The 23712-nt window shown below is 41.3% G+C and overlaps 1 protein-coding gene across 2 annotated transcripts in view; it reads left to right on the top strand.

Annotated features, from left to right (window-relative positions):
• Positions 1-23712, top strand: part of ttyh2 (tweety family member 2) — a 107656-nt gene that overhangs the window by 10117 nt on the left and 73827 nt on the right. For both annotated transcript variants that reach the window (XM_033611685.2, XM_033611684.2), the window contains exon 2: positions 17851-18023. In XM_033611685.2, the coding sequence (XP_033467576.1) occupies positions 17851-18023 (173 nt within the window). The remainder of the gene's footprint in view (positions 1-17850; positions 18024-23712) is intronic.

The following is a 23712-nucleotide window of genomic DNA, read 5'->3' as shown; positions in this document are numbered from 1 at the left end:
GTACTCTCACTGCTAGAACAGTCTGTATTGTCAAAGAGCTTCTGGAGTGGAGAGTGCATTATGTCCTGAACATTAGACAGAATGAAAAAAAGCTTTTGTCTCTTAAAGTAGTGATTTATCTTGTTTGTCCTTGTGCTTGTTCCACCTTCAGGTCACCAAGAACTGACAGCATTAGATACTCTGTAATTGCTGACTTTAATGCAAAAATAAATCACTTTTATTACCTTAACTAACATGGACATTTTGGTAGATTTCACACTTCCTGAACATAATTGCGGATGATTAAAGAACATTTGACTGTCCCCCAGCACATGGGAACAAAGACTCTGCTTAATAGCAGCACCATTTGTCCTTGACAAAAAAAAACATGCGCTTTCCTCGTCTCACCACTGATCACTTTAATGTCCAGCTCAGACAAGTTTCTATTGAAAGCTTTTATCTTGCTATTACGGCAGCCCAGAATGATATGGGATAAATGAACAAGCCACAGACTATGCTATTCAATTACAGGAGCAAACACACACTCTTCACACACTTGATCTTTCTGCTTCGTTGGCTTTTCTTACAGAGATTCCCAGGAAACAATGTTCCACCCGGGTGCATGCAAACAGTCTCCTTCTCCTCCAGACCTTTCTCTGTCTCCTGTTGTCTTTGTTTTCCCTCTGTCTTTCTTTTTCTGTCTTCATCAGCATTTCCTTCACCTTCTCCATTTTCATTCATTGACGTTAGACCTTCACTGATCTAAATGGATATGCCATTGTGTCAGAGCCCCTCATGTTTGGAAGTCTGAGACAATTTATATCATGTCATGAGAAGACAGCAAAATACAAGGAAAAGTCAGAACAATAAAATATATATTTTCCAATATTTAGAAAAAGATATTGTCCTTCAAGTGGTGCAGTTACTTTCTGCAGCTTATCCACATACAATGGTTTGTATTAGGGCTGTCAAAATTGCTCAAAAATGATGTTCGAATATTCGTTCTAAAAATAACTCATAGGTTCGAACCATTCAAATTTTTTTTTTTCGCATTATGTCCACAAGAGGGCAAACTAATACAAGGAAATATACTTCTGTATGTATTAATACAAGGAAACATAACTACTTGTAAGTATTTTTATTTCACCATAAACGTCTTTGAAAACATTTACATACCTACACATTAAAACACATAAAACAATTATCTATAACATTACGTTATAAACGACCGCGGACCTCTCGCTCGCCCCCCCTCTCTGACCCGTCAGGCCACACCGCCCGCGGAAGCGCTGCAAATAGCCTCGAAGTGCCAAGAAGCGAAGCCAGTTTCCTTTCAGCGCCCATGTTAACTGATTGTGTCATCCACACCGGCCGCGCCGTGCAGCTCCGTGGCCGCTCCCACCTCCCACTCGCAAAGAGGACAGCTGCGGTGGTGTTTTTTTTTTTTTCTCCACAATCGAATATCAATTTTCACATTCGAAGGTCCATTTTTTTTTTCAAATTCGAATTTAAATTCGAATTTAGAATATTCGCTGACAGCCCTAGTTTGTATAATATCTAATGAATTAGCACCCCATGAGTGGTGTTACCATGTTACGTACTTATCATAAACTTAGTTACTTAATATAAAGTTACATAGGTTAGGTTTAGGAAGAGAAACAGTTGGGCATCACCACATTACGAACTTAATTTGGTTTAGAAACTGATCATGTTACGTCCTTAATGTAAAGTTATGTAGGTCTAGGCAAGTAAAGCTATGTAGATTATCTTTGGGAAAAGAAACATGGTTTGGCTACATCATGTTACGCACTTAACGTAAAGTTACATAGGTTAGGTTTAGGCAACTAAAGGTGCGTTGGTTTGGTATAGGAAAAGAAACATTCATAGGCGGCAAGTTACGTAGGTTATGTTTATGAAAAGAAACAGGGTTGGGCAACATCATGTTATATATTTAACGTTAAGTTACAAGGTTAGCCAAGTAAAGTTACATAGGTTTAGCATTAGGCCAATAAAGTTACATTGGTTTAGGAAAAGGAACACTGTTGGCATCATCACGTTATGTACTTTCTGTAAAGCTACATTCTTAACGTAAAGTTACATAGGTTAGCTTTAGGAAAAGATATATGGTTTGGCTACATCACATTACTGTAAAGTTACGTAGGTTAGGCCAGTAAAGTTAAATAGGTTAGCTTTAGGTAAGTAAAGGTACATAGGTTTGGACTAGGAAAAGAACATTCTTAGGCGTCATTACGTTACAACCTAAATGTTAAGTTACATAGGTTAGCCAAATAAATTTATGTAGGTTAGATTTAGGAAAAGAAACATGGTTGGGCAATGTCATGTTACATAAAGTTATGTAGGTCAGGGAAGTAAAGTTATGTATGTTAGCCTTAGGCAAGTGAAGTCACGTAGGTTAGGTTTGGGGAGAAGAAACACGGTTGGACGTCATTATGTGGTGCACTTAGCATAAAATAATGTCAGTTGGACAAGTAAAATTACATAGGTGACGTTTAGGAAAAGAAACAGGGTTGAGCGTTGTTACATTACGTACTTAATGTAAAGTTAAGTAGCTTAGACAAGTAAAGTTACCTAGGTTTAGTTTAGGAAGAGAAACATGGTGATAATGTACCTTAAAATAACCCAAAGTTCACTTAGTCTCACACGTTCCTAAACACTCCTGGGGGGAATTCCTGTGTTTGTTTGATCCATCCATCACCCTAACCTGCCTTCTTACGTGGTCTTTTACTCTTTATACTCCTTCTTTCTCTACTCCCGTTAACGCATTGGTCACGAAATTGCAGCCTCCCCAATTACGTGGGTTATACATGAATTACAGGCTCATGATTACGTGGGTTATATACAAATTCTAGTGCATTACTGTTCATCGGTATACATCCGAACAATGCATGAGAACAGCCCACTCTGATTGTACTGCAGCATTTATTTCTCTAAAGTGCAGTTGTCAGTTTTTAGTAATTTTATGTTTTCAAGTATTTGGTTGTCTTTGCAGCAGCCTGTCTTCACACAATGCCGTTACAATTTTACTGATTACAGCTGATTTTACGTCTGAATGCACGAGCTGTTGTGTTTGCTGTGTTTAGTTTGTGTGATGGAAGATGGAAAACGATGCATACCAAGGGCTGAAAATCCATTATCTGCTCAGTTATCACAACCACTCTGATTGCATTGGAAAATGACCAACTCCTATCGCCTCCTCCTCAGGAAAATCAATCTTAAATCTGTCTTTCTTGCTTTACATGCTCTTTGTCTCGCCTCAGCCTTATCCTGTCCGTGTGAATGACTATGTAACCTTAAAACCGTGATTCACCTCAGCTGGGCCTCTATAGCAGTCATAATGTCTTTTTTTTTTGTACGCAGTCCTAGTTTGTGTCATGCATACATAGAAAGATGCATCCAGAGTGTCCCCTCTGGCTCTCCAGAAGGTCATTAACCCCAATCTGTCTATGTAGTGCTTGAAGCCAGTGATTAGCATCACATGATTGGCTGGATGGTATAGCCGAGGTCTGTACTAATAAGGAAGTATGTCCATCCCTCATGCTGATCTAACTAAATAAAAAGAGGATATGACAGCACTGAATGACTACCCATGATGCGGGGGGTTTATGGTTGTTGGTGTTCCAGTGTATTTTCTTGTGTCATGATTTTAGTTTGATGATGCAGAGCTGAACTGGGACAAGTGGATTCATGCAGCCACATTCCCCCCTCCAGCAGAAACAACAATACGAGTCCATGGAAGCTAGGGGGGTTGGGTTTCCTTTGTTGTGCGGGGTGTAGCATCGTAATTACGACCCCTGACTTCCCTGAGGGAAAGGTTTTGGCTTCGGGTTCACGGAGGGTGTCAAGGAAAAAAGGAAGATAACACGCTTCACTGCACTCCAAAGGTGTCCCGGTAAGCATGGCCTCCACGCAAACAGTAACTAGAAAGAGATTCATGAAGGTTAAACAGAACAACAGGAATAAGCTGAACATTCCTCTTGCTGAAGCTACAAAGAAATCTTAGAAAAATGAGCACACCTCACAAAGCTCCCGAGACCCTTTGTTTGCTATGGCAAAATTTTGAGGGCAACAAAGCAGCGCAGTGTAGCAGTGTAGCAGTGTAGCAAGGCAGCCCCTTCTTCCTCCCTTTTCCTCCTCCTCTCATCCATAACCCATGGGTCGCTTTGCTGGGACTTAATGGCGTCCCAGCTGTGAACATGGGCAGGCCTAGCCGAGTGCACTCTGCCGGAAAGAGCCCCGGTCCCTGGGGCGTTCACCCGGGTGTCAGAGTGCGACAGGCAGCAGCATGGAGGAAGACAGTGAGTCGGACTGCTTCATTGATCTTTGAGGAGGGGGGCATTTCTTCATGGTGATGCCATTTCTCAAGGCACTAGGCAGCCATCATTAAACCCTGGAACAAATTCACTCAATAAGGTGATGTTATTATACTGTGCAGCATGTTAAATGTATCAAAGAAGGAAATGTCAGAGGAATAATTTGCGCCTGCTTTATATTTCTAAAAGTAATCAGTTTTTGCTCTTTAAAGGGGACACTCGACGAGTTCCTAACACAAAGATTAGTTTACTCATTGTGACAAGTGCTGCAATCAGTTTTACAACAGGCATTTTCAAACTGGAGGAACCTATTCTTATGAGAATCCCCCTTTTGGTTGTGTTGGCACCACAAGAACAAGAAATTATCTTAGTTCTTAGAAGGACTTTTTTTTAGTTTCTATTTCAGAGTTTGTACCATGAATGATGCAGGTGTACATTGACTGGTTGAACACAGATGCCTGGGTCCTAAATCTTTCGAATCTGCCTGCTCCACGGGTACTGTTTTTCCACCAACATGAAACAGGTTGCATTGTTGTTCACGTGCCTTATTATGTACCGTTCTGAGCATTTCCACCCAAAAAAATTGGTTTGGAACATGGAAAGTTGTTTCTCAGCTGGAACCAAAAAATAGCAGGTTTTCCTTGACCTAAGGTCTGAACCATTGATGAAATGAGTGGGCTATCATATTCTACAGGTTGAACAAAGGAGCAATTCCTTTAACGTCAGCATGATACGTGGCTGGTTGCCATTATAGCTTAATGGCGCCCGGGGGCATCAGGGGGAAATATGGCATGACAAGGACGAAAGTTAAGGTAGCGAAAGTGTGAGTGGGGCGGGAGTGGTGGTGGATGGGTCCAACAAACATCGACTTTCACAGTGTTCGTGTCTTGTATGATTCTAAAGCCAAACCCTGTTATTTTTTCCTAAACCTAACCACATGCTTTTATTGCTTAAACCCAACCATGTGCATTAGTTGTTCAAGGAAAAAAACGCTAATTCACAGTGTTGTACCAACGTAGTGCATTTATTTCGAAAAAATGGTAAATTTCCTGTGAAAACCGAAGTGTACCATGAAAGACGAGAATTTGACCCGGTGTCCCAGAACGTTAACAACGTGAAAAGTCCATGAAGAAAACGTCAATATGTGACGAGGTCGGAGTGAGAATGTGTTGGACAAAGAGGATGGAGAAGGCAACAATGGACAAGTCAAGTAAGATATCGTCTTCTTATCATCAATAGTTGGTCCATGATTAAAATAACGGAACAAAACCTTGCAGGTAATCAATACATCTGTGATTACAGTGGTCCTGCTCAAAACTAGTGGGAATGCAGGCTTTTTGCTAGATCGCACCAAGAATCCAACAATCCTGAACAGAAGCAGTTCAAGAACCAGAGCATAATTGGTGAAAAAATTGTATGACTTTAATGAGTTGACAATGCTCTCTGATATCAGGCAACGAATATTGCCAATGCAGCTTCGGCAACCGCCATTTTAAAAGCCTGTTAGACGTGGCGTTGTATACCAAGCGCTGGCCAGCTTACAGTATGTCACTTCGGTGTTCCTATAAGCGGTACGATTGCAAACAGTATGAAGGTATGTAGTTCTCAGAGGAGCTCCCCAGTGGGTAGGTCATCTCAGGGAGTCATGCTATCAGAGTTATCTCATCTTCAGCTTGCATTATAGGAATTGAAGGATCCAGTGTCACTGAAGCGCTACTCATACTTGTAACTAACTTATATCATAATTCTTAAAACTTGTCCTTTGTGAGTCTCCCACTTTTATGATAATACAATACTACATCACTGGAATTCAATTCAGTAGAACTTAATTTATCCTGAAGGAAATTCTTGTGCTCAAGAATTTTTCAAATTACAGTAACACTAAGTACAGTAACCACAACTTAAATGATTCACAACCAGTAACAACCAACCAGTGGGTTCCCAGGGTCAGGGTCACTCACTGGGCTCTGTTTTAGAACAATAGACTATTAAATATCTGGAAAAATATACAAATATACAAGATAGAAGTGTTTTCAATGAGCAGGAGCAAAAAACAGCAACTAATAGAGTAACAATAAAAGAAATATAAGTACTAAAAAATTAACTAAAATGGTGGGAAAAAAAGATTGCTCCTGATAATCAGTGTTATATAGAATATGATGTAACAATAAGAAGTTGTCTTGCACATGACTGAGAAAACAAAATTGCACTAGATTGACAAGTGAACATGATACTGAAGAATTATATTACACAAGATTGTATTAAGTAATAGTTCACCTAATGTAGGTGAATATTGCTGTCAGTGACACCGAATACATTACCGAATACACTTTAAGAAAAAGTAGAGAAGTACAAGTGCTAAAATTTAAAGGCTGAGCACATCTGCGTTCTTTTCCAGGTTTTTCAAATGGAAACAGCAACAGTATCAATGAAATGCTGTAACCTACGTCATTGCAAGAAACAACCTACGCTGTAACCTACGTCATTGGCAATCACTGATAATAACAATAGTTGAAAGGGTTAGAGAAGATTTTTTGAGGAGGGGTTGTTTTGAGATACTTAGTGTAATATCTTCCCCGCTCTACCTTGCTGTCAGACAGCCCTTTCCAACAGGGAACTGAACCAGTTATATCACTGTCATCAAAACCACCAGACTGCTTTGACAAACAGCAGCTTTACCTTGCAGAACCACTGCCTCTATCAGTTTGTTAGTTTGTTATTGTGTGACTTTCAGAACTGTCATCAACACGCAAACCTCGAAGATGTCTTGGCTCAGTCACAGATATGCACATTGGGTGGGCCAACATTGGGTGGGCCATGACCTGACGCAGAAACCTACGTCAGGTCATGTTGGAAAACATTTGTAGAAGGGCTTCGGAAAATAGCATTTTGATGCTAAGATATTCGTACTTTTACCAAAATTTAAATGCTTGGTAGTAAAAGACTAAATCCATCTCTACTAATTTCCAACAGCAAGAAAACTCTCCTGCTTCTCACTGAGCTTTGACTCTTAAGGTGGAATTTCCCTCTTTGTCCATATCTTCTTCCCTCTCTAACTGACCTGACACCCGTTTAACCCCGATCATGTTGGAGGAATGTCACTGTCCATCCAGGCCACACACACAAATTGCACATCGGTGCACACTGTGCCTGGAGACCTCCTCCACCTACGCACAGCTGTCTGCCACCTGCTGTGGAGCAGCCATGCCTGCGGAAGACACTTCATATCACTTAGAGTGCATTTAGCACCACTCCAGGCTTGTGGAATTCCACTGGTACATGCCTCAGTCCTGCTCAGCAGATGCACGGCAACAGATGGAGGTGCTTTCCATCTCTATATATTAATTATGGCTACTACTCGTATATTAAAAATTGATTTTTAATGGGCACCAAGCATAAGGCACGGACTATATACCATTGAAGACTGTTGTTACTTGGCATCTGTGTCGACATACAGCACATACTCCTCTGTTTTCTGTCTCTTTTCATTCTGCTCCAATAAATCACCTGATTAACAGTGGAGTGCCCATCAAGAGGTTTCTATTCAGGCCAGAGTTTCTGGGTGAAACATGTCATTCATTTAAACATGGACATTGAACCTTTGGGAACAGTTTCTGCAAGAAATCTCAGAGTCCTTCTAAAGAAATGTTGCGAGACTGTGAAGCTTTAAAAGGTAACTTTGGTATTTTTCAACCTGGACCATGTTTTCCCATGTTTTTGTGTTTAAGTGACGAATGGAGTTTTTGAAATTGGCCCAGCATTGAGTGTTCAAACAGGCTGCAATGTAATCACTCAGGACATGTTCACCTTCATTGTTCATTCACTAGAAGTGCTTGCCATACCACTGACAGGCTCAGAGTGTCTGACAACATTATGGAAAGGACCCTACAAAGATAGACCTATTTGTTCAAGAGTGAGATCTTTTTGATTTCACCACAAACAGTCCCAAAACCATTTTTGCCAACCCACCAGACTCCATTTTTAATAGTGGGTTGGGGCTGTTTCTGGTTTAAAAAAAGGGCTCGCTCTTTAACAAAAAGGTCTATCTCTGTTGGGATCCTTTTATGTAATGTTATCAGACATTTATAATAACAATCTGAGTCTGTCAGTGGCAAAAACAAACACTTTTAGTGGACGTAAATTTACGATACACAATTGCCCATTTGTGTTACATTGAAGCCTGTTTTACCGCTGTCGGCTGCAGCCTGACCAATTTCCAAAATAGTTGTTCCCACTGGTCACTTAGACTCGAAAACTTGAGAAACTAGGGTACTAACTAGGGAAAGTAAAAACTGAAGTTACCCTTTAATTTATAACAAAACATCACATTTAATAAACTCTTTTTATGGTCTTTATGTAAAAATCAATATTTCTCTGTGTGGTTAAATTGCAGCCTGTTTCATATATGTTTTCAGATTATTTTTCTCAGTGTCTGACAGCCCTATCCCCACCGAGATAGACCTTTTTGTGAAAGAGTAAGATCTGGAAGAAGAGTTTTCTTTAACCAGAAACAGCTTTAAATCACCATCACCAAACTCACCAGACTCTATTTAAATAAACAGTGATTTAAGCATGTATAGAGCCAGCATGTTTTCACCTCTAAATCTGTGAATTAAGGGTTTATTCGAACCAAAACCAAAGTTGATGCTTGTTGCAATAGCAGGAAGATGAACCAGGATAGTTTTTATGTGTTTTATTTTGTTTCTATTGCCCTTGAAAGTGTGTTTTATGATAATAAAATTACTCTTTATTTAAATGGAGTCTGGTGGGTTTGGCGAAAGCAATTTTGGGGCTGTTTCTAGTTAAACAAAAAGGATCTTACTCTTTAACGTAAAGGTCTATCTCTGTAGGGATCCTTTCAATAATGTTGTCAGACACTAAAAAAAAACTATCTGAGCCTGTCAGTGACAAAAGAAGCACTTTTAGTGGACGTACTTTGACAGTACACAATTGCCCATTAATGTTATATTGCAGCCTGTTTTGCCACTGCTGGCTGCAGCGCTCTCGCTCAATATAGGACCACATTTGTAAATCTTGCCTGCAATAGTCACTATGACCGAAAACATTGGAAAGTAGCCAGATCCAGGTTAATAAAAGTTACCCTTCAAATATGGATTTACAGACTGCAGTAAAGTTAGATTTATTGCAGGGCTTTTGTATTGGATTAAGTGGTAAATTGATTGGTAGATTAATCAATATCTTGACAGACAGAAGCATAATTGACAATTATAGATGATTAATTCAGGCTTTAGTCACTGGTTATCCCTTCACACCGAGCACATTTGGATCAGGATTTTTCATTACTTTTCACATTTTCTAGCTAAAACAAATCTTGGGTTTATTGAGAAAACAATAGATTACTCAGTTATTAAAAAAATAATTAGCCATACCTCTAATTGGATCACACTGGACGTACTTCTGGCAGCTTTGTATTTGTGAGTAACAGATGGCCTAAAAAGTTCCCCCTGTTTTAACTTTGCTGAGTTCACCTATGTGTCTTCCCTTAAATTAGCCCATTAGTCATCCTTTCGGGCAGAACGTATGGCGGATTTTTCTTGTGTGTTTATTTTTGTACATTCAACAATGAGATGTGTAGGTTTGCTCACCATGTTGGGGGGAAAAGAGAAAATCGTAGCGTTATGTAACGCTCCAGCCCCGGGCGGGAAGCCATCTACAGCGGACTTGTAATAGGAGAGAAACTGGGCCGTGCACTTAGTGATGAAGAGTGTGTCTGAGGTAGCCGTGTGGATGAGGAAGCTGTGTCTTTGTCTTCCCATTACAGACAAAGGCATGTGCAAACACACACTTTGTCATTTAGGCGTTCTTTGTCTCCTTCCTGTATCTTCACTCCTTCTCACTCACACTGCTCTCACTGTTTTTATTACTGACAATATTCCCTCCGTCACTGTCACCCTCTTTTCCTGTTTCTCTTTTTTTATCATCGTCTACTCCCTCCACATCTCGGGGATTGCCTTTCCGCTCAGCTAGATCTTCCTTCCTTTCTTTCCTCGTGTCATTGCCTCCAGCCGCGTGCTCACCCCACCCCCTGTCTGCAGGGACAATTGAGAGGAAACAAAACAGAGAAGACAGTGGAGTGGGCCTCTTGAGTTAGGAATGAGTAAGTAAAGAGAAGGGTGTTAACATATTGAGTCTGCTTTTATGGGAAACTACTCAGACCTAATTTAGGTAGCAGTTAAGTGGTCAGAGCTGCCAATTTGATTTTTACCAAAGAGCGAATGTGTGCACACTCCGCTCAGTAAAAGATAAATGGTGTTTTTAAACTTAATGGAGGTTTGGAGCACTTGGGAAGTGATGGTTCCAGGATGGGGTTGTGCTGCGAGTGTGTGTCTTTGTGCAGGTTGCCGTCTCTGTGTGCGACTTTCCGCTGAATGGATGCTACATAATTCAGGAGCCATTATTTTTGCGCCGTACTACTGAGAAGAAAGAACAGGAGACAGAGAGAGAAAGTGATGGGCAGAAAGAAAGTGGAGAATGTTGTTCTGGCCCCGGCTGCTTTAAAAGCTACCTTGGAATAAATGTTTCTCCAAGAAGAAAATATTTGTGAGCTCCTTCGGCGGATTTATAGTCAGGGGTGGGCACCACTCAGAGGCTACATGTAGCCTAAGCAAGTGGCCTACACTGTTGTGAGCATTGTACGGTGTTATGTCTGTGTCGCTCTGCAATTACACCTCCAAAACACTAGTTGGCAGTGCAGGGTTGTTGAGTTTCTGTAAAGTGCAATAAAGTTTGATTGATTCAACCAAGCCCCACAGAAAGCTTTGAAGCCAATTTTACATAGTGGCTAAATGTGGAATTACAACGTTCAGGTCCATCATATGATGCTATGGGGCCCAAGAAGACTTTTCCCCATAGATTTAAATTGAGAAAGTGACCTTGTTAATCTGGATACATATTTCTGACCCTGTGAAATGACTCAATTTTCAGAATCAGAATCTCGTAGTTCTGTGTTTTAGCACTGTTAAGCTCAGATAATTTCATGCTAACATAATCCTGTGTCACTTAATTTGTGTAGGGGCTTGGGTTTATATTGTTGTATTTGACAGAGGATTTTGTTTTCACCTCTTGTTGTCAGGTATGTTTTCTGTGTTTTATCGCACTTCATTTAATGTAACATGCCCGTTTTTGCTGTTGTGCTCCGTTGGAGAGCTGTAAGGAATAAACAGGCATCACCTCCAAAGATATTCACTGTCTGGGCCTCTTCATATCAACACAATGGAGACAACACTGGAGTCCACCGGTTACATACATTATCTTTATAGGTGCTAAGTGCTGCCCTGAAGCAACTAATGTAACTTCCTACAGTGAAGAGAGACTAAGGTCAGCAAAGTGGTCCGTGTTCAGTAGTAAATACATAAAAGTACTTTCCTGATCCCCAGAAGGGAAAAGAGGACACATACTGAACAGTGTTGAGTGATATTCATACTCAGTCTCTACTTCTCCCTTTGTCATTGAGATCAGAAGCCTCAGTTTGCTTTGTTTTGTCTTGTTCATAACAGTTAAGATTGTGTATCCTTCCATCACACACAGTAGGCCTTGCTGGTGCCTTCTTGAACCTATATTGCCTGATGAGACTATCTAATAAACACTGCAGCACTGGGCTAAGTGGAACTGGCATCACCATGTTTCTTTTTGACATGTTTGTCTAACCTAGCAATAGAGACTGGTACAGGGATGGGACTTAGGATCAGTCGGTTCTCTGCTATACCCTTTCAGGGCCGACGATGTCACAGTGACATAATTTCATTAGCTGGAGGCAGAGCACAATTCTCCACCACAGGGCTGTAGGCTCCCTATCTGTCTTGTGTCATTGGGAGCCAGAATAGAAGGAGTCATGGCTCAAAACTTAAATTTGAACACATACCAGCCGCCACTGCCCATCAACAAAAACAAAGACAGCTAGTTAAATGCGATAAGACGAAAGGACTGGACGCACCTGACATGGTGCGTTCATATATTCAGTCTGACGCTCTACACTAGAACGAGAACGCTGTTGGTGCAGTTTGTGCCAGAGTGCGCTGCGACACTCAGAATGAGTATTTCTGAATCATCTTCCTCTGTTGTCTGAAACAAGCCAACAGAACTTGCTAGCTAGCGCTAGCTAATGTCTGTGGAGAATTGTTTTGCCTCCAGCTAAGCCCCGTCCACTAAAAAACACCATAGTGTTTACTAACAGTAAAAGGGTCTATATTAGACATCCACATATACAACATGTTAACATTAGTAGCATAAGTCTATGACATTTTACTTTGTATAAATTAGCCTAGCAGCTAGCTGTGTTTTCCTTTACTCATATGAAGAGCAACAGCTGTGAACAACAGCAACATTTAACAGAGGTAAATAATCACTGTCAGAACAATCTTGTACTCGATATGTTTCCCCACATGCTAAGCCCATGACCTGTCCCACTGTATGAAATAGCCTAGCGGCTGGTGGACTTTTCCTCTACTCATATGAAGCCAGGATAAATCATATACTGTTCTCAAAATACCATTTTCAGGGGGCTTTATTGTCTTCACAATTTATTGTTTCTTGAAATTAAATAAAAGCGTTGTTTCCACTGAGGGAAATGGTTTCATCTTATAGAAATAAACAAGAGGTCTTTGTGGCGTATAGTTGCGTTTCTGGGAAGGTGCTCATCAGGTATACTGTTGATTCATCACAGAAGTATAAACCCTACCTAAGGTCCCATGCAACTTTTAGATTATACAAAAGGTTTAGAGGCTTAAACTCCATGAAACTTAGTAAAAGATAATATAAGGCAAAGTTTTTTCCTTTGATGGTCCGTGGGAGCCCTGAGGAGCCCCAGCCAGGTCCCTCAACAGTTTTCCTCACTGGTTCTCCCCCTTCTTTCTGCCACATTCCCTCCTTTCTCTGCATTGCCTGGCTGCAGAGGAATCACAAGACAGAGGCACGGCAATTTAAGCAGGCCCGTCACATGCTGCTTAATTCAAATAGGCTGTGATAATTCGCCCTTTCACTCGTCCCTCCCTCCCTGTCGCAAGGGCACCAACTAACCTGCATGTTACCATGACGATCAGAGCGACTGGGTGGCCCACTGTTTGCGCCTTCAGCGGGAGTTTCCCCCCTTCTTTTCTCCTCTGTCGAACAATCTGAGGCCGTCTCCCACCCATCCCCCTTAACACACGTTCATATCACCCACCTGCGCCCCCACATCTCCATCTCATTTACCGTGTTCACCTCAATTACACCCAGTTTACGCCACCCTCATCACTCCAAACCCTCGGATGAGACACGGGAGCGTCTCTTTGTCTCACCTTAGTGCACGCTGCCATCCATCTGTCTGAGCACAGCCATTAACACATTTACAGTCCCGTCTCTTAAACTGCCGCGCTAAATCTCCCACTAATCTCCACACCTATTTTATGGGGCACAGGAGAATATGGGAAAGTTGAAGGGGTCGCTGACTGGAGATTGCCCCATCCTTTCCTTTGACACTGCTCCTGCATTCTCCTTTTTTCTCCCTCTTTGTCAGCAGATGTGCGGCCATCTACATGAAAGGCATGTAGCCGTGAAATGGGACAAGATGAGGCACAGCACCTCAACAGATGGAGCCGGGGAGAGGAGCAAGGATAGATTGTTTTCAGGGGGGAGGGAGCAAAGGATAAAAAGGAAGAGTTAAAGTGCGAAATGAGTGAACACGTAATAACTATACCTGTAAATACCTTGCACTTGTATATTTGCTTTATAATAATTAAAGCCAACAGCAGCGGGACCGTGTCAGAAGACATAAACAGCTGTTTCAAGGCTTCTGGAGGATTATTCAATTTGCGATTTACCTGCCTCTTTTATAGCAATCGCTGACATAATCCTGCCGATTCTTCCATTTCTGGATTTTAATCCCACTACTTGACTTGCAGGACACACAACATCACAGCAGGAGAACAGATGGCTCGGCACCAGAAAGATTTCAGACAAACTAAAAAAAGGAAGAGTAAGGGGAGGGAAAAAAAAGCTTGAATAAACCCATCTGCTCACAGATGGATGCAGAATTCATTTGAGGCTGTTAGGACAGTCTTGTTGCTATTTTTGTCACGACACTCCATCTCTTGCAAAAGGTGGGATTGGGAGGCTAAAGGAGGAATGAGAGTGAGAGAAGGAGATGCAGAGATGTATGAGGAGGTGTCTGCTCTCTAGCTGGAGACACTGAGGATAACAAGCTCCCAGAATGCAGCAGGTTTTAGGTTATTAGAGTTTTTTTGTGTGTCAGATTTCGGCACTAGTGACTGTTGACGTGAGTTTGAAATATTTTGTTTGGACATCCTGACATTATGATGCTGTGATAACAGAGACATTCAGCAGAGAGATCGGCTTTTACCACGTCTGTTTGTCTGACAAACTCAAAGTTTTAAATTTTACTTTTGATACCTCAGTACATTTTGGTGACAATACTTTTATCGTACTTTCTCATGAGGATATTTTTGAACATGTATACTAAGCAGGATTGTCGGTAACTGTAAGACACTCGCCAGTGAACTTCAGATTCACTCCTATGTGGAATTTTACCTCACTATATTTGTGTTTCTGTCTGCACTGTGTCTCTTGAGTACACGTCCATAAACATCCTGAATACAGAAAATAAGAAGGAAATAAGAAAATACAGACAGAGGGCAGAGTCTCTGCAGGTAAATACAACACCACACACTTCGAGTATTTCGTAAGTGATGATTGCTCAGGAATAATCCAGGGAACATGACAAAGAGCTCAAGGCATCGACCTGGCCTCCAAACTCACCAGATCCAAACCCAATCGAGCATCCTTGGGACATGCTGGTACATCATCTTGCAACCCACAGGACTCAAAGGATCTGCCATGAAGAGCCTGGTGCCAGACACCACGGGGAATCCCCAGACTTCCTGTGTGCATACTTTGACATGTCAGAGCTATGTCCAATCCGTCGAGACCCCACCGTGGATGGGAGTGCGTCTGGGGTATTTGCCCATCCCACAGGTGCTCAGTCGTATGGGGAACTGGGGACTTTGGAGGCCAGGTCGATGTCTTGAGCTCTTCGTCACGTTCCTCGGGTCATTCCTGAGCAGTTTTTGTGGTGTGGCATGGCACATTGTCCTGCTTGGGGGGGCACTGCCATCTAGGAGTGTTGTTGCCATGAGGAGGTATCTGCAAACTGGAACATCGATCATAAGCCAGACCTGATCATCCCACACCAGTGTCGGACCTCAGTAATGCTCTAGTGGCTGAATGGGACCAAATCCCTGCAGCAGGTACAAACATCTGGAACCAGAAGGGCGGAGACTGTCATAGCATCATATTCACACCTATGGTTTTAGACTGAGAATACATATGGGTGTGTTGTTCAGGTGTCCATATCCTTTTGACAATGTAGTGTATTCTGCGCTTGATTCAGTTTACCTCAGGCAACTGCTGCGCATATCTTAAGGGATTCTAAACCATCACCTACTGTTTATTCTATTTATTACCCCTAAACTTATCTCTGTAAACAGGTATCTGCAAATGTATGCAGAATCTGAAGACAATGGACAAGATTTTGGTATCAGAAGCATTCTGTTTGTTGTCTATTGTAGTCTGAGTTGTATTAACCACTTACTGTATGTTTGAGAGGAAGGGAAACAGTCCAATTGGCAGTCTCCGGGGCTGAAACATAAAGCCACGTGAAAGTGCCAAAAACTGCAGTTCCTCTACTGGCCACTTGAGGCTGGCTCCAGGAGCGAGTCAATCCCCATAGACCCCCATGTTAAAATCCCCAACTTTACAGCAGCGGTAAACATGTTTACAGCCTGGTACAAAAAAAAAAAAAAAAAAAAAAAAATTGTCACCAGAGCTAATTTCACCAATCATGACAACTGTACGGGGGGTGAATATTTAAATGGCTCAACCATTTCTGATTTATTAATGCTTGAAGTTTTGCATATTGTGATCTGTGATGCGTCACCTCAGCTGAGTGGTCAGTTCCACCCCTTCCTCCTCCACAGCTCCACCCTCTCATCCAAATCTAGTCACTTTTGGCTCAAAAAATCCAAGATGGCGACAGCCAAAATGCGTAACTCAAGCCTTCAAAACTTGAGTCCACAAATCAATGGGGGACGTTATGGTGTCTACGTCCATTATTTTTTACAGCCTACAGTGTGGAGAGGTGGAACCCACTGGCTTCAGTCTAATGTCTGCATTCATATAAGGTTTATAGAGATTAGCCAGAATGACAAACCTTGCCTGGATATTGTCAGTTTCCCTCAGAGCTTTTATTGTTGACAGATCCATAGGTATTGGGTTTTGGGATTTCCACTATATGTATGGACATCACTCTGTACTTTCCTGTTTGCACTTCTGGTTAGATGTTAAACTGCATTTAGTTGTCTCAGCATTTGTACTGTGTGGAATGACGATTCAGTATAATCTGATCTAATTTTAACGTAAAGCACATTGAATTTACTTGTAATTAAATGTGCCACATAACGTGCATTATACATCAACATAATTACATTGCCTTTCATAGGGGAGTGAACCTATATTTCCCAAAAGCTTAAGTTATATAAAGCTAGGAATTTCTTGATGTTTGATGCTGGGAAGCACGTGTTCAACAAAATCAAGCTTTAACCTTGTTAACATACTGTTTTTATATATGCTACACAACATGATCAAATTAAGCAGTCAGAGTCATGGCTTAGCATTTCCCCCTTGGAACTGCAGTTTACCAGTAACTATCAGAAACATGGATTCTGACTTCTGGGGTTTGTAACGTCACAAACCTAAGGACCCAATCCCATCAACTTGCAGGTTATCAGAGGAGATACAGGGGTAGCTACACATCAGTATTTTGCTAGCAAAGTTTTACTTTCATGTTAATTTGCTGGGGCTCGTGATTGGGAACAAAGTTTATATAACATTAACAACACATTATTAGCTGTTTGATAACGCAGTCAAGCTGAAGGCTCATGTTAGCTCGTACCATTTACAGGCAGAGGTTTGTGTTTTATGAGCAGGCACCAGGGCCCCAGGAAAGATGCTCAGCCTTGCAGCAAATTTTCCTAGTGGCCACTAATGGAATTGCAGTGACAAAATCCCCTGCAGCTCAAAAAACACCTTCCCCATTGACTGACATTGTAATTAATCAATTATTAATCCTTCTGTTGTGAATTTTTGAGCCATGGTGGTTTTATATTTGTGAAACTTTTGTGGACCGAGAAAAGCAATTAAAAAATCTGTGACATCATCACAATGTAAAGTTTATGAGCCGTGTGGGAACTCTAGGGGTGGGCGGGGCCAGTGGGAGGAACATGACGCTGCATATTCAGTGGGGCGCCAACCCGGAAGCTAGAAAACTTTTTGGGCATATGCATAGATTCATTCATAGATTTGTGCATACTAAATGAGGCAAAGGTTTAGAGTCACATCAAAGTTATTTATCATGAAACAAAACTTCTAAATGTGTAATTTTGATAAACATAATTGAGTTTTTACGATATTTTTCAGTGTCCGTAGAGAAACTTTAAATCGTGTCATCTCCCCTCCTCTCTCTCTGTAGTCTCTCATATTCCTGGGCTGTGTGGCAGCTGCGGGGCTCGGCCTCAACCTCCTGTGTCTGGCCATCTATCTGAGCTGTTTGTGCTGCTGCCACAAAGATGAAGAGGAGGAGAGCAAGAAGCCCAACTCCTGCTGCGTCACCTGGTCCGCCGTCGCCGCCGGCCTCATCACATGGTGAGAGGATCAAGACAAGTTGTTGAGACTAACTGCTGATTAGAGTGCACGCACACACACTCTCTGTTGATGTCTGCCGCTCTGTGTTTTCCCATTTTCTTTATTGGTCACTCAGTATTCCTGACGGGGGAGCTGTAAATGGCGTGATGTTTTCACTGCAAAGACTCTCAGTCTGTTTCTGCACATTCTGTATTCCCACACGAGATCCATAACCTATTAGTTCTCTGTATATTTGTCCGTGCTGTGTGTCTGTTTGTCTGCCTGTCTCTGTTTACCCATTTGTATTCTCGAGGTGTTCAGCATCTCTCTTTCTTGTCTACGCGCCTTTCAGGACACCTCTCTTTTGAAATACCCTAAGCTTCTATTTGCAGCTCTGCACATACTTGTGGTTTGGGTTCACAGTAGCATAGGCAGCCGTCTTTATTTCCTTCCTTTTGATGAGATCAGTCTTTGATCTGTCTCTGCTATGTCTCTTTTACCCCAGTGAGACACTGACATGGTTGATGTGGATAAAGTCTCTCTGATAACCTCTTACTCTCTCCACATTTTTGTACAATTTGTGTCTTAAAAACCAGACATAAAATACACAAAAGAGTAGAAGTTTTTTTGATATTTTTACAAGCAGTGTTTTTCTTTGAACATAAGTCTGGACATATGTTTTTAAAAACAGCTCCTCATGGGAAGCTGCGGCCTCTGGTTTGAGGGGATATTGTGGGAGAAGCCATTCTGATGTGGGTGTATTATGAATATTCTGCTGATGATGTGCAAGTGTGATTTTCCGACTGAAATCTCTTCACCTTGGTGCCTTGAACCTCTAGATAGGTTGCGTAACTGAGTCAGCAAAATAAAATGCAAAAACATGACATCTACAAGGGGAGGCTGCTGTACAGTACACATTATATGAGACAAATGCAACAGTCTGTCTGTTGAGCAGCCTACAGCAGTGGAAGCTACTTAAAGGGATCATTGGGCAAAAATCCCATAATTAATTTTAAGCATATTGTACTTAAAGTGGACTGAGAGAAATCTAGTCATCTGCACCTCCTCTTGGCTCTGTTTTCTGGGATTAGAAAATCTAGCCCGTGACGGGAGAAGTGGTCAATCACAGGTCATTTCAGAGAGAGGGCGTTCCTATTGGCTGTTCTACAGATGCAGATACACGTCTTTTCAGATGGTGAAAGCCTGAGGAGGAGAATCCTGCAGAGAAAGCTGATATTCCAGCATTAGCAACAACTGCCTACACTGCAAAGCAACCCAGAAAAGGAAGCGGCTTCATCAAAAAAGTCTAAAAGAGAGTCTGACATAAACCAAATAAAACAAGTCACTTTCTGTGAAGCATTTCAGAGATGGAGAGAAAATGTTGTTAATAGTTTGTCCTTCAGTGAACTGAAGGCAAAAGCTGCAGCTTCAAGTTCACATTTGTGTAGCTAATGTTACCTAGAGCCTCGAATCACAGTGTGTCACCAGCCTCACCTCCCACTGCTAACGACCACCTCACTGGGAGGAAAGCAGGCAACAGCTCTGGAGACTGACCCCCCGTCATTGGCCGCAGCAACCTGAATCCAGCCAGGGCAAACCCCAGCTCCAGGGAACCAGGCAGCCTTGATTCCCCGCTGGATCAGCAAACTTTCTGTTGCTGCTGTTACAAAGGTCAGCAACCTTTACTATCTGGCCAGAAAAGCTGTCAAATAATCTGCCAGGAGCTGCAGAACATATTTGAGCCTTATAATGAAGATACCAGTCAGTCAAAATTCGCCCATTGACATTATTAATAGATCTAAAAGTGCATTTATTAATATGTTTTACCACAAGGCGGCTATTTATGATTGTTTGGTACTTTAACTTTGCAGTGTTGTTGGTAAAAGCAAACAGATATGTCCACGGACTGTTAAATTTTCTATTTTCTTCCAAGACTTTTTTTCAATCTGTAATCCATAGCTAGTTTAGCTAGGGAGATCTAAGACAAGCCATCACTATTGATGTTCGACAAAAAGACAAAACACAAAATCGCCAAGAAAACTTGCCAACGAATGTCAAGTGTTCCGTAGTTCTTTTTCTAAACCAAACAGATACTGTATGATCAACACATTCTCACTCCGACCTCGTCACATATCGACATTTGGTCATGGACTTTCCGCGTCCACATACGATGTGAAAGGTACCCTGGGTGCGTTGGTTGTTGACGTTCTGGGACGCCGTGTCAAGTTCTGCCTGTTACATGCATTGTCTTCTTTCAAGAAACACACCGCAGAGCACCGTTAAGCTGACTGGTGACTGACTGCTTATCATGCCGAGATTAAAGGACAGCTTTTTTTGTCAGTATCTGATGCCACAAGTCACCGCCGAAGTGCTAGATTTCGACGACTTCGGAGTGAGACCAGGCTCTTATGATATATTCACGGTTAACCATGTGTCCACTCAAGAAAAAGTTAAAAAAGAAGAGGAAAATCTAAATTTGCAGAACAACATTTAACTTTTTTACCGGACCAAAAAAGTCATGTTACATGTCACAATAAACATTTGGGTCAAATTGTCCCTTGGCATCTTGATGTGAGCTGATATTGTTTTTAGTCAGTGTTGTCCTAATTGGTCCTTAATTTAGTTCGTAGACCTGACACTACCGCTAGCCAGCAACCCGCTGTGACTCCCAGTGCTGGAGGGTTTGCGCTGGCCAAATTCAAACCGTTACAGCTGCCAATGGAAGGTGTGTCTCCTGAGCTGCTGCCTGCTCTCCTCTGAGTGAAGTAGTCTTCAGCAGCGGGGAGCGAGGTGCAGAGACCGTGGGGAGCTAGCTAGCTAATTCTTTTCTCATTGGTGGTCTGATAAACAGAGACAGAGAGAGAGAGAGATAGAGAGAGAGAGAGCTCTTAAAAGAAATAAGATTAAACAAATCAGTGTATGGGGGAACACTGGGTGACTGTATGAAGCGTGTGCATATTCCCGTGGTCGTCTGGTGGGAGGGGCTTAGGACAGAGAGGGGAGAGCTGTAGGCGGGTGTATTTTCAAATCCTGCTGTTTCTTTTTTTCCTTTTCCAAATTTCTGCCCACCCCAGCTTTTAGATACAGGCTAACATATAAAGAAGACGGAACAAGACCAAGAGTTATAGGAATGTTTCAAATATTATAGGGAATATATACATTTCATATGAACAAATAACACATACAGGTCACTACACTCCACCACAGACTTCCTCAGTCTTGATAGGAATATTACACAGGTCTTGAAAATAAGTACAGCTCAGAAATAATAATGGGTTTTTTAAACTCTTACAATACTTGTAAATAACATTTCCCTCCAGCTTAATGCTCGCCTGAACCAGCGGACTGTAAAGTTTATCAAGCATAGCCTATTTATTTTTGCTTCTATAAAAACCTCCTGCTCACATCGTTGGCTGGGTAATGCAGCTCCAATAATGGAAAACAGGTCACAGGTTACTAATGGTGAGTAAAATTACATTTTTCATTAGTCCCATTAGCACAGATCTGGTGTCACCATCATGAGACGGGGGGGAGGAAAAAAAAATAATGCATTTTAAGCTTAATTATCATGTCTTATGTATGAGGAAATGGAAATTGTTTAATAAACCGCTTAAATAATTCAAATGAGACTATTTTAGAGGAGGGATGTTTCCTTATTTTTGAGATGATATCTGACCCAGTGTCTCCCCTCAGATTTAGCAGTGGGGGAGCGCTGCAGTGAGATGTGATTTGTTTTGGCTGGAGGCTGCTGGATCTCATCAAGTCTATGGTGAACCGAAAACTTTCCTGATGTGAAATGACATTATGTTTAGCCATGATAAAGATGAATGATATCAGTATCGTAGCCTTTAGCTGGTGCGCAGACAACTCGGAGCGAAAATTAATGCTGCTGACAAACATTAACCGCTATAAGTGACTTTTATAAACTTACCACAACACACGGACTGATGTAACACACTCTTACAGCACTTACATCACCTTATAGAACCTATTAAGCCAGTAAATGAGATGAGCGCTCCCCTCAATGTAGCTAATTGAATTTGTAGCCAGAGGAGTGGATACCTATCTCAGCCATGTGACAGTCATGTTTAACAACTGATGGGTGATATTAAATTAAGCCTCGAGCATTATCGTACATCTATCTTTTTTCAGAGGTGGTTAATTGTTAAATGGATATCCTGAAAGCTCAGCACTGCAGGCAAACGCTTGTGTTCAGTTCCACCTGTAGGCAGTGCTGGAGGAGGTGTTCATTTCCTCTATTTAAGTAAAAGTACTAATACCACACTGTAGAAATTCTCTGTTACACGGTAAAAACTATGCAAGTGTCAAAAGGAAAATGTAATTAATAAAAAAATAATAAAAGAACTCAATGCAGAAAAATGTCCCCAGTATCTGAAATACTTCTTAATAGGGATCATGGCAGGAAAAGCAGCAACTCTCTCTGTCTCTGCAAAAAATAAATGCTTTTTGTGCCTAAAACTCCACAGGACACACAGCAATGGGTTGGTGTCAAACAGTGGTCTGCAGCTCGGCAGGCGTCTTGCCCAGGTGACACACCATTTACCATTTACTCAACCTTCTGTCGACAAAGTCAGCTCATATAATTTGTCATTTTGAAAATGCTGGGATGAAAAGCACAAATGTAACGTTAACGTACCTGTGGTTGCAGAAGTGTATAATGCCAACATTTTCTTCTGGCAGCTGGGCTGTATGGTGTTATTAGATGATTGTCATTTGTACATGTACATCAATGTAAAAGCAGGATTTTACTGTAGTACTTGGTTGAGATAGAGCTTTTTTTTTTTTTTTTAACTCTTTTGTATCGGACTGCAACTTTTTTCATTATGCATTAATCTGCTGATTAATTGGTCTGTAAAAATGCTTAAAATAGTAAGAAATGCTGTCATGATTACAGTTTGTTTTGTCCAAATGTTAAAAATAATTTTAAAAAACATAAACATTAAGGAAAATCTTGACATTTGAGAAGCTGGAACCATGAAATATTTGGCGTCTTTGCATCAAGAATGCAGAATCAATCAACTAATTGATTAATCAAAAAATTATTTCAGTTGTATTTGTATATTTGTAACTGTTGGGTATTTTAAAGGGTATCTAAGGTATTTTTTAACTGTGACTCCATTTCATGTGTTTGTGTGTAAGTGACTAATGGGAACATTAATGTTTGAAATTGGTTCGGTATTGAGCGAGACCGCGGCAGCTGGCAGCCACAAAACAGGCTGCAGTGTAACCACTTGGGGCATTTATGCACCATCAATTTATGTCCACGAAAAGTGTTTGTTTTTGCCACTGACAAGCTCAGATTGTTATTTTAAGTGTCTGACAACATTATGGAAAGGATCCCTATGGAGATAAACCTTTTTGTTAATGGAGTAGAAACAGCCCCAAAAGATTCAGATTGTTATTTTCAGATTGTTAGATTGTTATTTTAAGTGTCTGAAAACATTTTAGTAAGGATCCCGAAAGAGATAGAGAGGGTCCCGAAAGAGACTTGTAGTTTTTGTAAAAGAAAAGATCCTTTTTATTTAAGCAGAAACAGCCCCAGAATCACCATCACCAAACCCACCAGACTCCATTTAAATAAACAGTAATTTTAGCGTGTATAGAGCCAGAATGTTTTCAGATCTAACTGGGTTAATTAAGAGTTAATTTCAACCAAACCAGAGTTAGTGGTTGTTGGAACAGCGGAAAG

This window comes from Epinephelus lanceolatus, chromosome 21 (assembly GCF_041903045.1).
Source record: "Epinephelus lanceolatus isolate andai-2023 chromosome 21, ASM4190304v1, whole genome shotgun sequence".
Taxonomy (NCBI): domain Eukaryota; kingdom Metazoa; phylum Chordata; class Actinopteri; order Perciformes; family Serranidae; genus Epinephelus; species Epinephelus lanceolatus.
Note: the sequence above shows the minus strand (reverse complement) of the source record. Positions and strands in the feature narration are given on the sequence as shown.